The sequence below is a fragment of the Synchiropus splendidus genome, chromosome 16 (assembly GCF_027744825.2).
Source record: "Synchiropus splendidus isolate RoL2022-P1 chromosome 16, RoL_Sspl_1.0, whole genome shotgun sequence".
Classification (NCBI taxonomy): Eukaryota; Metazoa; Chordata; class Actinopteri; order Syngnathiformes; family Callionymidae; genus Synchiropus; species Synchiropus splendidus.
Window position 1 is genome coordinate 4,333,122 of NC_071349.1, and position 13,606 is coordinate 4,346,727.

General features: G+C 42.4%; 1 protein-coding gene and 2 long non-coding RNA genes across 4 annotated transcripts; 1 reads left to right on the forward strand and 2 right to left on the reverse strand.

Moving 5' to 3' along the window:
* Positions 1–267: 267 nt before the first annotated feature.
* On the reverse strand, positions 268–2,383 carry LOC128747867 (uncharacterized). 2 transcript variants are annotated; one of them, XR_008412720.1, is made up of 4 exons: positions 1,562–2,383; positions 1,304–1,374; positions 1,164–1,207; positions 268–390 (listed from the first exon to the last, which is right to left on the reverse strand). It is a non-coding gene; the product is annotated as an uncharacterized LOC128747867 (long non-coding RNA). The 2 variants fall into 2 exon arrangements; XR_008412721.1 differs by having other exon boundaries at positions 339–390; positions 1,101–1,207.
* On the forward strand, positions 1,790–8,306 carry LOC128747866 (uncharacterized). The gene is made up of 2 exons (XM_053846088.1): positions 1,790–4,406; positions 6,554–8,306. The coding sequence occupies exon 1, from the start codon at positions 2,879–2,881 to the stop codon at positions 3,992–3,994; it is 1,116 nt and encodes a 371-aa protein (XP_053702063.1). The 5' UTR covers positions 1,790–2,878; the 3' UTR covers positions 3,995–4,406; positions 6,554–8,306.
* Positions 8,307–10,583: 2,277 nt separating this feature from the next.
* Positions 10,584–11,310, reverse strand: LOC128747705 (uncharacterized). The gene is made up of 3 exons (XR_008412694.1): positions 11,235–11,310; positions 10,995–11,133; positions 10,584–10,684 (listed from the first exon to the last, which is right to left on the reverse strand). It is a non-coding gene; the product is annotated as an uncharacterized LOC128747705 (long non-coding RNA).
* Positions 11,311–13,606: the final 2,296 nt, after the last annotated feature.

Consider the following 13,606-nt stretch of genomic DNA (forward strand, 5'->3'; position numbering starts at 1 on the left):
GGAGACGTGAATTTAAGCTTTGGATGAATAATTAAATTGTACAAACACGTCGGACTTTGACGTCATCATCAGTGGTCGACCAGCACGAAAACATAGCGGGATGTCCTGCCTGCCGCGGGATGATGGCATCACATCCAGCATGTACATCTCTTTTTTAATATTTTAATGGGTCAGAGGAAATTGAAATAAAGGATTTCAGTTCTGTTATGACAATTTTATTCTACTTCAGGGTCAAATTATTTATTCATTATATTCATCTCCTTGTACGCATGCATGAATTGCAACAACAACATCAAGATCACACTTTTGCAGATGTATTTATTATTATTTACAAATTGGTTTTTTTTGGTTTCTTCCATCCGTACCCGCTCAAGTTGGAATATCTTTCCACTGCAAGAAAAAGAAAAAAAAAGATTTAATCACAGCAGGGTAAAGAACAATGATCCTTGGTGGTCTTCAGTTTGTAACACATACATGAACATGTACATTTGTATATCTTTCGTCTATAGGAATGTTTGACTGAGGCATTGCCATTGGAACACAAACTTGATCTCAGACCTTTGCAGTATCAGGCCCAGAATGTTAACACTAAAACAGCATGTAAAGGGAGAATGCAGACATGTTTTGAAACAGGAGTTAAAGAAGCCACTTTGACCAGAGGGGAAATCCTTCTTTCAACATGAGGTCTTGATTTGGACCCTATCTTTCAGCTTCATACAATGATGTCCTGAACACCCCCCTCAGCTAGATCAACATGTGAATAGAGCCTTTGTCTTTCATAACTAGCTGATGTGGTCATAAGCCTGAATTGTAGCACCCACTGTCATCTCTTTAACTTATACATTAACATAATGGCCCATCAATACCTTTCTCCCTTGGACAGGGACTTCAAGTACACACACATTACCATATTGCACCCACCCAGTGAATGCATCCTATTGGGTTGATCCTCTACTACACTTGGATGGGTGACTTTTACAAATGAATACATCTGCAGTAACCATCCAGCACTATTCACTGTTCGAAAGGTGCATGCACCCCAGACTATCTCAACTTCTCGACAGAAGTTGGAATGTTCTATGTTGGAATGTGACTCATACCTTCTCTGGCTGCCTGAGTCAAACCTCAAATTTCATCACAAAGAAGAGCGAAAATGTCCATACCACATGGAGCAGGGCTCCCACTCGATTAGTTCCATTATTTTCCCCTGAAACAAAAAAATGCCATTGAAATTAACAACACATCCACAGTTAATGTGTATATTTACATTACATATCTACATCAAGTAATGACAAAACAGAACCTTTTGTTTTTTTGTTTTTACTACCCGTTTCACTGGGTAATACCCGTCATCGCCAACCATATGGCTGCATTCTGAAAGAGCAAAAAGTGTACGTTTAAATTGTTTAAGCGTTGAGTGAAAAAACATCAAGGCATATACAGTGCACTGACAAATTCATCATTCAAAATAGATACTATATATGGTTTCTTCTTGCTTTTCCAGATTATACATAGGTTCTGCACAAGTGAGCAAGGTGTGGTGTTTGGGGTGAAAAATTACCATCAGATGTGCCCACTACGTCTTCAGGCAAAAATACATACTGCAATGAACATTCACTAAAATATTAAGAAAGTACAAATAAAATCATTTACAGCTGCATGTGATATTTCTGTATGTAATAGTTTTAAGGCACTGAACAATCTTGCATTGTATTGCCTTTATGAGATCTTTATGATCTTTGTGATCTTTATGAGATCACAATCTCCTGTGATTGTGCTTGGAGACTTCAACAAGGCAAATCTGAGTGAGGAGCTTCCCAGGTACAGGCAGGTTGTAAAATGTCCCACCAGAGAGCAGAGCGTGCTGGATTGGATCACTGTTACTCATCGCTCCGCAACTCTTATACCGCCCTCCCTCGAGCTGCACTGGGACTCTCTGACCACTTGATGGTTCATCTTGTTCCTACATACAAGCAGAAGCTGAAGCTGGCAAAGCCTGTTGTGAGGAGCATGAAGATCTGGACAAGTGAAGCTAAAGAGGAGCTGCAGTCTTGCATGGAGACCACAGACTGGGAGGTGTTCAGGGCTGCGACCAATAATCTGGATGAGTATACAGACACTGTGACTTCATGGATCAGCTACTGTGAAGAGTGCATAGTTCCAACGCACACCAAGGTGAGTTATGCAAATGACAAACCTTGGTTCACAACTAAACTCAGCCAGATTAGACGGGAGAAGGAGGCAGCTCGCAAGAGTGGGGACAGGAGCTGCTACAAAGAGATGAAGTATCGGTTTCAGAGGGAGCTGAAGAAAGCTAAGGCCGCATACTCTGACAAACTCACGCAGCAGTTCTCAGCCAATGACTCGGCTGCGGTGTGGAGAGGGCTCAAGGTGCTCACTAACTACAAGCCACGTGCCCCCCACAGTCTGGACAACCTCGCTCTTGCACAGGACCTGAACAACTTCTATTGTCGCTTTGAGCAGCCATTTTGCACCAACACCTCTGTGGTCTCTCCAGCCCCATGCTACACTTTACAACAAAGGACTATGCTGTCTCTTAGTGACACAACTAAGACCAATGATGTCACTGAGACAGCAAAGATCACAGTCACTTTTGATGAGCCACCCCCTCACCTCCCCCCTCTTCCTCTTGACATCATGGAGCAAGACGTGCGCACTCAGTTCAGGAGGCTGAACCTTCGGAAGGCGGCAGGTCCGGACAGAGTTTTCCCTGCCATCCTGAATCATTGTGCTGCTGAGCTGGCTCCAGTGTTCACTGACATCTTCAATGCTTCCTTGGTGTCCTGTCATGTACCTGCCTGCTTTAAGTCCTCCACTATCATCCCTGTTCCCAAGAAGGCCAGGATCACAGGACTGAATGACTACTGAGCGCCTGGTTCTCTCTCATCTGAAGTCCATCACTGCTTCTCACCTGGACTCATTGCAGTTTGCCTACAGAGCCAACAGATCTGTGGACGATGCAGTGAACCAGGCCCTTCATTTTGTTCTGGAGCATCTGGACTGCCCAGGAACCTATGCCAGGATCCTGTTTGTGGACTTCAGCTCTGCCTTTAATACAATTCTTCCAGCTCTGCTTGAAGACAAGCTTCGCCAGCTGGACGTGCCTGACTCCCTCTGCAGATGGATTACAGACTTCCTGACCAGTCGAAGTCAGCGTGTGCGGCTGGGGACGACTGTCTCTGACACTCGGACCCTCAACATTGGGTCTCCTCAGGGCTGTGTTCTCTCTCCATGGCTCTTCTCCCTGTACACTAACTGCTGCACCTCCAGTCACCAGTCCGTGAAGCTGATCAAGTTTGCGGACGACACCACCATCATCGGGCTCATCTCAGATGGAGATGAGTTGGCTTACAGGAGGGAGGTGGAGCGGCTGGTGTCCTGGTGCAGCCACAACAACCTGGAGCTCAACACTCAGAAGACAGTGGAGATGGTCATAGACTTCAGGAGAGTAACAGCTCCTCTGTCCCCTCTCATGTTGGCTGGTTTACCTATTCCTATTGTGGACTCCTTCTGCTTCCTGGGAACCACCATCACTGAGGACCTCAAATGGGAGCCAACCATCAGGTCCCTCATCAGGAAGGCCCAGCAGAGAATGTTCTTTCTGAGGCAGCTACGAAAACTACGACTGCCGACGAAGTTGCTGGTGGAGTTCTACACGGCCATCATCCAGTCCATCCTCACCTCCTCTATCGCCGTCTCGTACAACAGTGCCACCTCCAGGGACAAGAGCAGACTGCAGCGCATCGTACGTTCTGCTGAGAAGGTGATCGGTTGCAGCCTGCCACCTCTTCATGACCTGTATGTATCCAAGACCCAGAGACGTGCAGGTCGGATCAGAGCCGACCCTTCTCACCCTGGGCATAGTCTGTTTGTTCCTCTTCACTCTGGCAGGAGGCTACGGTCCATCCAGACCAGAACCTCCCGTCACAGGAACAGCTTCTTTCCCTCGGCCGTCAGACTGTTAAATTCATGAACAGCCTTGTTGTAATGTTATTCTATTTATTTTATTTTATTTGTTCTTTGTTGCACTTTATTCCAAGGCACTTTCCTAGTCAGTGGGCTCCCCACTGACCATGGCAATAAATTAGATTCTGATTCCGATTCTGATGTTTAGAGGCAGTCACTAGACTTATGTCAGCAACAGTGGACTGTGTGCATTGGCTTTAAGAATGGCAACACTTTGATGTAGGGATATTAAAATAATTTTTAGTTTGTGTGGTCATAATTCTAATTTCTTTGTTTTGTGTCTAATTTCATATTTGTATTTCAAGTCTTGTGGTTTTATAACATCACTTTTTACATCTTTGCCAGGCAATGTATGATGTATAATATGGAAGAACCTTTCGATCCATCTTCTGTCTTCCTTCTGGTGCTTTTTCTTGGAGGTAAGTCTGTTGAGGATAAATATAACTGTTTGTACAGAATAATTCCCACAATCCAATAGACTAACGATCAAAAACCAATGACGCATCTCATGCAAATAAACCATGTCATAACATGCTAATCTCTGACATGTCAGACTTTGTCATAGCAACCTGAACTATAAAAAATCTTTCACCTAAATATTATAATGTCTACAAATAATTTATGAACCAAAACAGATATTCTGGTAATTGGATTGCAGACATGTCTCAAAGATCTAATTACTACATACTCAGAGGGCCTGTGGAGGCTCTTTTGGAGGAGGTTGACGGCTGGCTAGCAGAGGTTGTGGACGTACACAGAAATTTCTAATCTTCCAGAGATACTCAGCCTTAAAAGACTGATTTACACCACATAAACGTTAAAATTATTTTCCGGAGTTCAACATCAAAAAAGCTCTCAGATAAATTAAAATGGTGTATAATTCTAAAGCACAACTTTGGAGAAGGTTATAAGAAATGATCTTGCTGCTTTCAGCTGTTTTTGTCTACCCTGAGGAACATTCTACAGCTACTGGCACTGTGGAAAAGATGTGGCTGAGCAGGGAAATAACAGTGAGACAACAATGTAAAATGGTCAGAAAGCTTTGCAGGGACCAACAATCCTCCCACCACAGAACTGTGGTTAGACTGTGGAGCAGATGCTAATGTGGTGTATTGTTCCACTATATATAAAAACATTTATATGCAGTTATATGAGGGAAAGAGGTTGCTGGTGACTAATGAAGTCAAAAAAAGGGCTAATAATGAATGATGGCCTGATCTGAATCCGGCCCATTATTACATGTGCCTGAAGATACAAATACATTAACAAGCTTACCTCGAATAACCGCCAGACATAGGTCCTTCAACCGGTCCAGGCACTTGCTGGCATGGTCAGTCAGATGCCACTTGGAGTGGACCACCTGACTGGACCAAGTGCCAGGTTTCTTGCCTGGCCGAGCTAGAAACACCACAGCTCTGTGGCCCAAAGTGTGCAGTTTCTCCAGCTGAAAAAAAAATGAAATCGCCATATGTTATGCCATAAATTTGAAAAATGCAATTACTGATGTCAAACATACCAGCATTTGTGCCTCGTCCATCACACGTGAGGCGGTGTTGTTTTTTCTTTGGTTTTTCAACTCTGTCATCAATAGCTCGTTCTCATGCGTTTTTTTGCACATGAGCAAATGAAGTATTATGTCTTTTCAAATATATTAAATATTATGAGTATAATTTGACACTAAGCTTGAAACATGAATGTCTTAATATTCATTCATACAATAATCATCTTCAAATGAGTCTGATGGGCTGATACAGCCAATGCCCTGACCCTTGGCACATCCTATGAAAGATGCAAATGTTGTCTTCTATATTGGTTGAAAACCTCAAGACTGGAAGATCAATAGATAAATTGTCAGACTTGTGAAAATTACATTTAGTGAGAAGGTGCCAGTGTTATCAAGGACCATATTTCAAAGATAGATGAGAAAGGAATTTGTGTGTCAATTGTGTATGTGCTATGCAAAGGAGATATTCCAGCTATCTTCTTTGGTGTGGCTTTCTGTTGTTTTAAAGCTTAACAAATATAACCAAATTAGAGAGATACAATATGCGATTACGTCTTCTTCTTCTTTCTCTTTGGTTTTCTCCCTTCACTGGTGGATCATCTTCCTCCATCTCCCCCTGTCCTCTGCTTCCTCTTCTCTCAAACCTACAAACCTCCTCCTTCACCACCTTCATCAATCTCCTCTGTGGCCTTTCTCTCCACCTTCTGCCTGGCAGTTCCAACCTCAACATCTTCCTACCAATGTACTGGCTCTCTCTCTCCTCTGTACATGTCCAAACCATCTCCATCCAGCCTCTCTGACTTGGTCTCCTAAACACCTGAGCACATGTGCTGTCCCTCTGATCCTATCCATCCTGCTCACTCCCAGAGAGAAGCTCAGCATCTTCATCTCTGCTACCTCCAGCTCTGCCTCCTGTCTTTTCCTCTGTGCCACCGTTTCCAAACCAGCCAACATTGGTAACACTGATAGACCATTGTTTCATGTCAATTTGTCACCAAACTTGCTACTGTGTTTGTCTTTCATTGTTTAATTGTTTTTTTTGCCCCTTCCCTCCATGCCCAGTTGCCTTCCCAAATCGGGGAGAGTAGAAGAGAATTCCCATCTCAGCAATTGTCAGATCCTCCCATCAAAAGGGCGCCAACAAGCTCAACAAACATAGTGAGGCCTAACAAATACATGAAGCCTGTTGGCCCTTTTCATTCAGACATGAACTCAGAGATAAATGAGATGACTTCCCTTCCTATCCAGAAGTAGTCAGAAAGATACGGTGGCACATGCAGATGATAAATAATAAGATGTCTTCTCGGGTTAAAATTATTGAACTCTTCCTTTAACTCAAAAGTAGGATCTGTGACTTGTGCACTCTTAGTGCCTTTGTCAGCAGTATTCAGGATGTAATCCAGGTTATGATATTTCTACCTGTTCTAAGCTAACTTCGATGAGAAGCATTTACTGATGACCTTACCCATTTAGGTGGCCAGGGGCCATGGAAACCCCTAATTCTAACCCGTAATAACATTCAGAAATAAGTAAGGTAATGCATTGCAACACCTGCTCATACCATTTGACTCATTATTCCTGCAACAAAACAGCAGTCTCATTCATCGTACTGCTTTGGTTTACCAAGTCTGTGTGTTCCTATGTGTACTTGCACATGATTGAATAACATACATAAGCATTGTACAGACAATTTTAGTGGCAAAAGAAAGTCAGTGAAGTGAGTGAACATAGCCTGTTAATTGACTTTATTGAGGCTGCATGAAAAGCCGTATTTCACTGCCCTACCAACAAATCTCAAATTAATAATTCATAATTTACATAAAAAGCATCAGCATCTACTTCAAAATAGTAATAGTACATAACTCAGAAAAAGAGTCAATTGCAGGACAGTTTATTTTAACATTTCACATTCATACTGCAGGCCAGGTAATTACAACAGTTTTCCTCATTTTTTAATGAGGGAGGTCAAAGTTCAGAAGAGGAGCTACAATGCTAGTGTTCTTCATCTTCGGCGGAGGAGCTGCTATCATGGGGTTCTTCATCATCAGTGGAGGAATCATCGAGAGACAAGGCTTGCGATCCAAAAACATGTTGGTACGTTGAGCGAGCTGCACCCTGCTGAGCTTGAATTGCTGACAGTCTTCTCTTCAGCAGACAGAGTAGCCCCTCACGTCCTCTCCCAGTCAATGCTTCTGTGCCGCCTGACAGTGATATTACAATAAATTAGACTACTAACCTAGTATATCAGCACATGTAGCAAATAGAACTGTACTTACTTTGCTGAGTGATCCCTTCTGAAAGCTGGGAGGAAATCTCTTCAATATTTCCAGCCATATTCCTCATGTACTCCCAGTGCTGCTTGACTTCACGGACCACAATGACCTCCTCTTCCTTCAGTCGGTTCAGCAGCATTACCTTGTCGAAGACCTTTTTTTTCTTTAACATATCACCATGACCTGCAAATCATCATATACATTTTTTATAAATAGTGGTGAACTACTTCCCGCAGTGTCTGTGTACTTTCAAAGGTGGGTTCTATTACACTGCATAATCTCCTCCTAATGACACCAGGCAATTTCTCCCATGGGACAGAATTATATAGAAGAGTGTCTCTTTCAGTTTTCAAAAGTAAAAAGGAAGTTGTCTCTGGAGCTTGTCTGATCCAATCACAGCAACCTCGGTCAAACCTGTAATTGCTTCATCTAAAGCCTTTACAATGTAATTAAAGATAGCCTATAGATATGAAGACAACTGAACACATCCTAGATGTACTTACATTCCCAAGGCCAGGAATAGTTTTCCTCAGCCAGGAGCTTGTTGGGAGAAGGGAGTTTGCCAGTTTCTGGCACAACAGCATTGTATTTTGTGATGGCATCTTCTAAGGATCTCTTTTCCACTGAAATCTTTTTTCTAAGCAGATGTCTTCTCTTGTTGCCATCTAGAATATTAAACAGAAAATACTGAATATGTGCTCAGCCACACATTATTATCAAAAACTTGTTTTCTTTCGTTCTGTTCTTACCAGCCTGACGATATAGCTGATATTTCCGCTGCTTAATGCTGAGATACAGTCCTTCAATGGTTTTTTCAAGTTCATTTTGACTGCATGCTCCTTCTGAGGGAATATAGAAAAAAGAATTTATATTTATTTTACGTCAGAATTGTACATAACCCTTCGACCCCTTCCTCATCTACTTTACTCGCAGACTTGTTGGAGGACTCTCGTGCAGCCACCCATTCGCTTCCACCACACCTGCCTTTCCCAGGATTCTGTTCAAGATGAAGAAAAACAGATGTAGACAGAGCAAAGCGTGCAGTGAAATTTAAATAAACTTTACATGTCCTGTTGATGCCCTGATGTGGTTGACGAAGGAGGTCACCTCGGTGTCGTTGGCCAAAAAGACACCTTCGAAAAAGCCATTTGGTCTAAAAGACATAAAGCAGGGGTGACCTTTATCAAGGTTCCATGTATTGCATGCCGTAGAAACAACTTATACATACCCTGACTGGCTCTTAAAGCGATAAAGCTTGCGGTTCCCATCCACTGAGACAGCTAACATTGAGGGTGTGCAGGCTGGGCACCGAAACTGATCGACTTCAGACAGCCTCTCAACTTCAAATTTTGCGTACGACCATTCCAGGAATGATTTTTGCATGGTGTCGCCACATATTTTACCACACTGTAAAAGGAAAATCAAGCATATAAATACATCTAAAACTCTTTCAATTCTGCAGGCAATTAGTCCAATGATGTACTAACCTGACCAAAGAGTTTTGTGCGCTGCTCAAGCATACCAACGAAAGCTTGTCGTGACATTCCTGGTGCAGTAATCTTGAGATCTTCGTATGTCGCGAACAAATCCACTGTGTACATCGTCTCAAAATGGACTGTAGCTGGCCAGTAGCCACTTTCAATCAGCTCACTAATACCGACATCCAAAGCTTTCCCACAGGAGCAGCTGACAGTTGGGAGGGACACATTGTATCGACCTAAAATACGTACATAACAAAATTTTAGAACAGAAAATAGAAAATATAATTCATACACAAGGAACTCACCATTCATTCCAATCAGAATTACTTGCTTTCCTGCAGAAAAGGTTGTTTGCCCAGAGCAGCAGTCATAGCATGGATGCATTACTGGCAAAATGCACTCTGGGAAGATAGGAGACGAACATAATTTAAAAGAGGTTGTGTGTGTGTGTATATATATATATATATATATATATATATATATATACACAATATTGGTGGCATATATTATCTCAGTACAGACCTCTTTCATTGAAGGAGAATTTTCCTCCCTTCTCTTCCCTGATGTGAGTGGTTGGTGGCAGTGGCCTGTAGAATCCCTCTATCATGGATGATCTATTATGGAAAACCATGGAATTGTGGATGGAAACATCACAGGCTGCACAGTGAAGTGGTCTAGGCAAACAATCCTGACATTTCACAACAGCAGTCTTGGATCTGCAGTGGTGACAAGTTCCCTCTATAGGCTTCTCAGACTGTAACATCTGATTAACCATATACGGCCTTAACACAGTCCACTTTTCCAGAGTTGAAGCTTTCCTGTCTTTCCAGTGTGAAGGTGCTGGGTCTATGGCAGGTCCCAAAAGGTCCTGCACCTCTTGAATGAGGGATCCTAGAAAACAGGGTAAGGTGACCAAATGTAGCAGCAATAAGACAAACATGGAAAGAAGAGGGTAAATAAACTGCTGCTAAAAACTACCTATATCTTGAACGGTCTCAGTCACGTGCTGATGTCCACTTGTAGATGGCGCACATGGCAATGAGTGCATGCTCCCAGAAGTCACTGTTGAGAGTAGGGAGATTTGTTTAAATCGACAAATGGACTAGAAACGTCATAATAAAAAGCAGGAAAATAGTAGTATGTTGAAAATAAATCCATAGATCTGTTGACAGTTCGACATTAAACTATTGAGGCTAAGAAGAAAGTCAGAGCAGGTCTAATTAGTCAAATCAAACATTCCAACTGTCAAGAACCGGTACTTCTGGGTTACATGCACATTTCTAACAATGGATTGCTTGACGGTTACTGCTGATGTATTCATTTGTAATAGTCACCTGTCCAAGTGTAGTAGAGGATCCACGCAGTAGGATGTATTCACTGGGTGGGTGCAATATGTGAGGACTCATTGACCCAATTGACAATTGACCATTGTCTCTCACCTTAAACAACAACAACAAACATCCAAAACAAATTAGTAAAATTAAGCAGGACTCTGAAATTAATTAAACCACTAAACCGCATTACAGTAAACCACTTATACTGACTACTCAACCATGTAAACATTATGTCCTGTATTCAGCGAAATGTCCTCACTAGGACAGTGTCGTGTCAAATAGTTAGCCCCACAACCATGACAAATCAATCAAATACTGAAGCAGTTGACTGACATTAGTTCTATAATAATACATAACCAATGTAGTCAGCCAAAGACAGGCAATAGAGACCATAAAGTTAGTGAACAAAAATCACCTGAGGATGAACTCTTTGCCCGCTTCTTCCCTGTTCTCCTCCTCTTTGGGATAGGATTCCCTTCCTCGTCCTCCTCAACCCAAACAAATGAAAATTTGTCCGGTCCAGACACTTCTGAGGATTCTTGAGGTTGAGTATTCTTAAAATAAAGATAATGGAAAATGTTAGCGTCACCTAATACACAATATTACATATTGTTAGAAAGTCTCAGGACAGATCATGAGAGCATTAAATGCCTACCTTCGATTCCTCCAACAGCAAATCAGCAAGAAATAAGGCATCATCGTCATCCATGATGCTCCTCAGTTGAGTGAGTACAGCCTGAATACCAATTTATCAGTGGCCACTTGATTTTAAACACAGTGGACATGACTATGCAAATCAGCAAGAAGAAAAGAAAAGAAATGGAAACCGGATAAGTTACCCCCATATTAACAACCATCAACATGGAGAAAGGTTATCAAAAAACAAACAAAATAAATTCAAATATTAAGAAATAGAATAAATACATGACTCCCGTCAAAATCATTCAGCTCCGTGTCTTTGGTGTCCGCAGTATTGTAGCCGGGGGTTATATTTGGTAAATCCGCGGGGACAGCAGTCAATAAGGTCCAAGTTCGTTGGTGCAGCAAGATAACAACATTATTCGTGCCTTCAGTCTCCGTTAGACACGACCCAAAAACCCGCGCAGTCCAACATAACACCCTCCTGCCAACTATGGCAACTCCCGGAGAACAAAATAAGCTTCTACAGTACCAACAGCGAACGCAGTATTGCAATTCTGCAAAATCACTGACAGACTCTACATAGACGAAAGGATGATAAACAAAAAAGAAGAGGAGTTTTTACCGAAGTCAAGCCGAACGACTTTCCGCCATGTTTTTGTTCTTGTCGACCACTGATGACGTCAAAGTCCGACGTGTTTGTATAATTGAATTATTCATCCAAAGCATAAATTCACATATCCAAAGAAACGTCGGCGTCCACATCACGTGTACATATTTAAACAGAATGAAAACTAGAAACTACGGCTTGGGAGGTTTGGAATGGTCCGCTTGCGTTTCAGCTGACGTCAGTGACGGAGAACGAAGCATGAGTCAGCAAAACGAATAAATGACGGAACTTCCTTTCTTGCCAAAAGACTTTATATGCAGTTGACACGATTTTAAATATCCGATAATACTATCTGGCGCAGAAATGTATTCGATACAAATGATAAATAAATAACGTATTCGGTCCGTGACGTCAGTTCCTGCCATCCACTTCCTTCTCCAGTCGGATAATAAATATTATATCATTTTCATGACATAATAAAAATTAAAGGTACATTACATGTGATTACAACTCAACAAATCAAATATCAATAATACCATTGAATTGAGACCTACGAGAGAATCTGGGTCAAAACGAAAAAAACGAAGCGTCAAATGCATGAAACGAGTGGAAAAAATGAAAGTCAGGCGTACATTTGTCGCTAGAAATGTGATCAAAACGCAACAAAAGCTTTTAATTGTTTTAAAATCTCACAATTTAGAGCAAAAATAGAACGGATGTCCGCCATGTTTTATGTTCAGACGGGGGAGAAAGCTGTCAGTCACGTGTCCAAAGGAACGCCCTTCACTAAGCCATTGAGAAATTAAATGTACCTGGGATACGTTTTTTGAGGCAAATTCGTCTAACCATTACGTTTTCTCTAAGTGGACAAACGTCGTCATTGTACGTTTTTTTCTGTGAGACTGGGTTGAATACTCGCACCGGGATGGTTGTAGGCCGCTGACCTTTCAGCACAGTCGGAGCCACAAGAACATGGTGTTTCTCCACAAAAGATTTAGTAGGGCTGAGCAAAAGGGTTTGCTTCTCTTGGGGCGTGGAGTGTACCCTCTCAACACGTACTCACAACCTGGCTCTAAGGTTATGCTTCTGGCCACTCGAACAACGCGCGTCTCCACTTGACCAACGGCGTGGCGTGGCACCTTTTCCCCAAAAAGAGTTATCTCCCTTCGTCCGAAATCCAGTTGTGCTTGTGCCTGTTGAAGGAACGGGTCCCCCAGAATCACTTCCTTGCAGTCAACCGTATCTGCCACCACGAAACTAACATCGACCGTTCGATGTCCAACCACAACAGGGATGATGATTTCCCCCAACACTGGCAATCCACCAGGACAAATTCCATGCAAGATTTGAGCGACTGATGGTTCTATGGGGGGCTGGTGTTCATTAGAGATACTGTTGTAGCAGACCAAGGGGAACACATTCCTGGGCGCCAGTGTCAAGAAGTGCACATATTTCTTTGCCATACACCCATATATTGACACACATCTCCTGGTTTTGGCGTGGACCTTGGACAATAACATTATTCCCATCTGGAACAGGTGCATATGAACTTCCGTCAGCTGATTGGAAACGACGGGGGAAGGGCAGTTCTTGTAAGAGTGTCCTGAACCGGAACAATTGTGACAGATCATTTCCCTCATATTTCTTCTTCTTGGGCCCTGTTTGCGTCTGATTTGTCCCTGTTTGATCGGCCTCTGAGACCAGTCCACCTGGTTTGATGAATTAACTGGAAGATCATTTTCACTGACAATAGGGTTGACTTCATCTCGGACCATAGC

What these genes read in the sequence shown, in the direction of transcription:
- LOC128747866 (XM_053846088.1), top strand. Translation starts at nt 2,879, where the DNA reads ATGACTACTGAGCGCCTGGTTCTCTCTCATCTGAAGTCCATCACTGCT.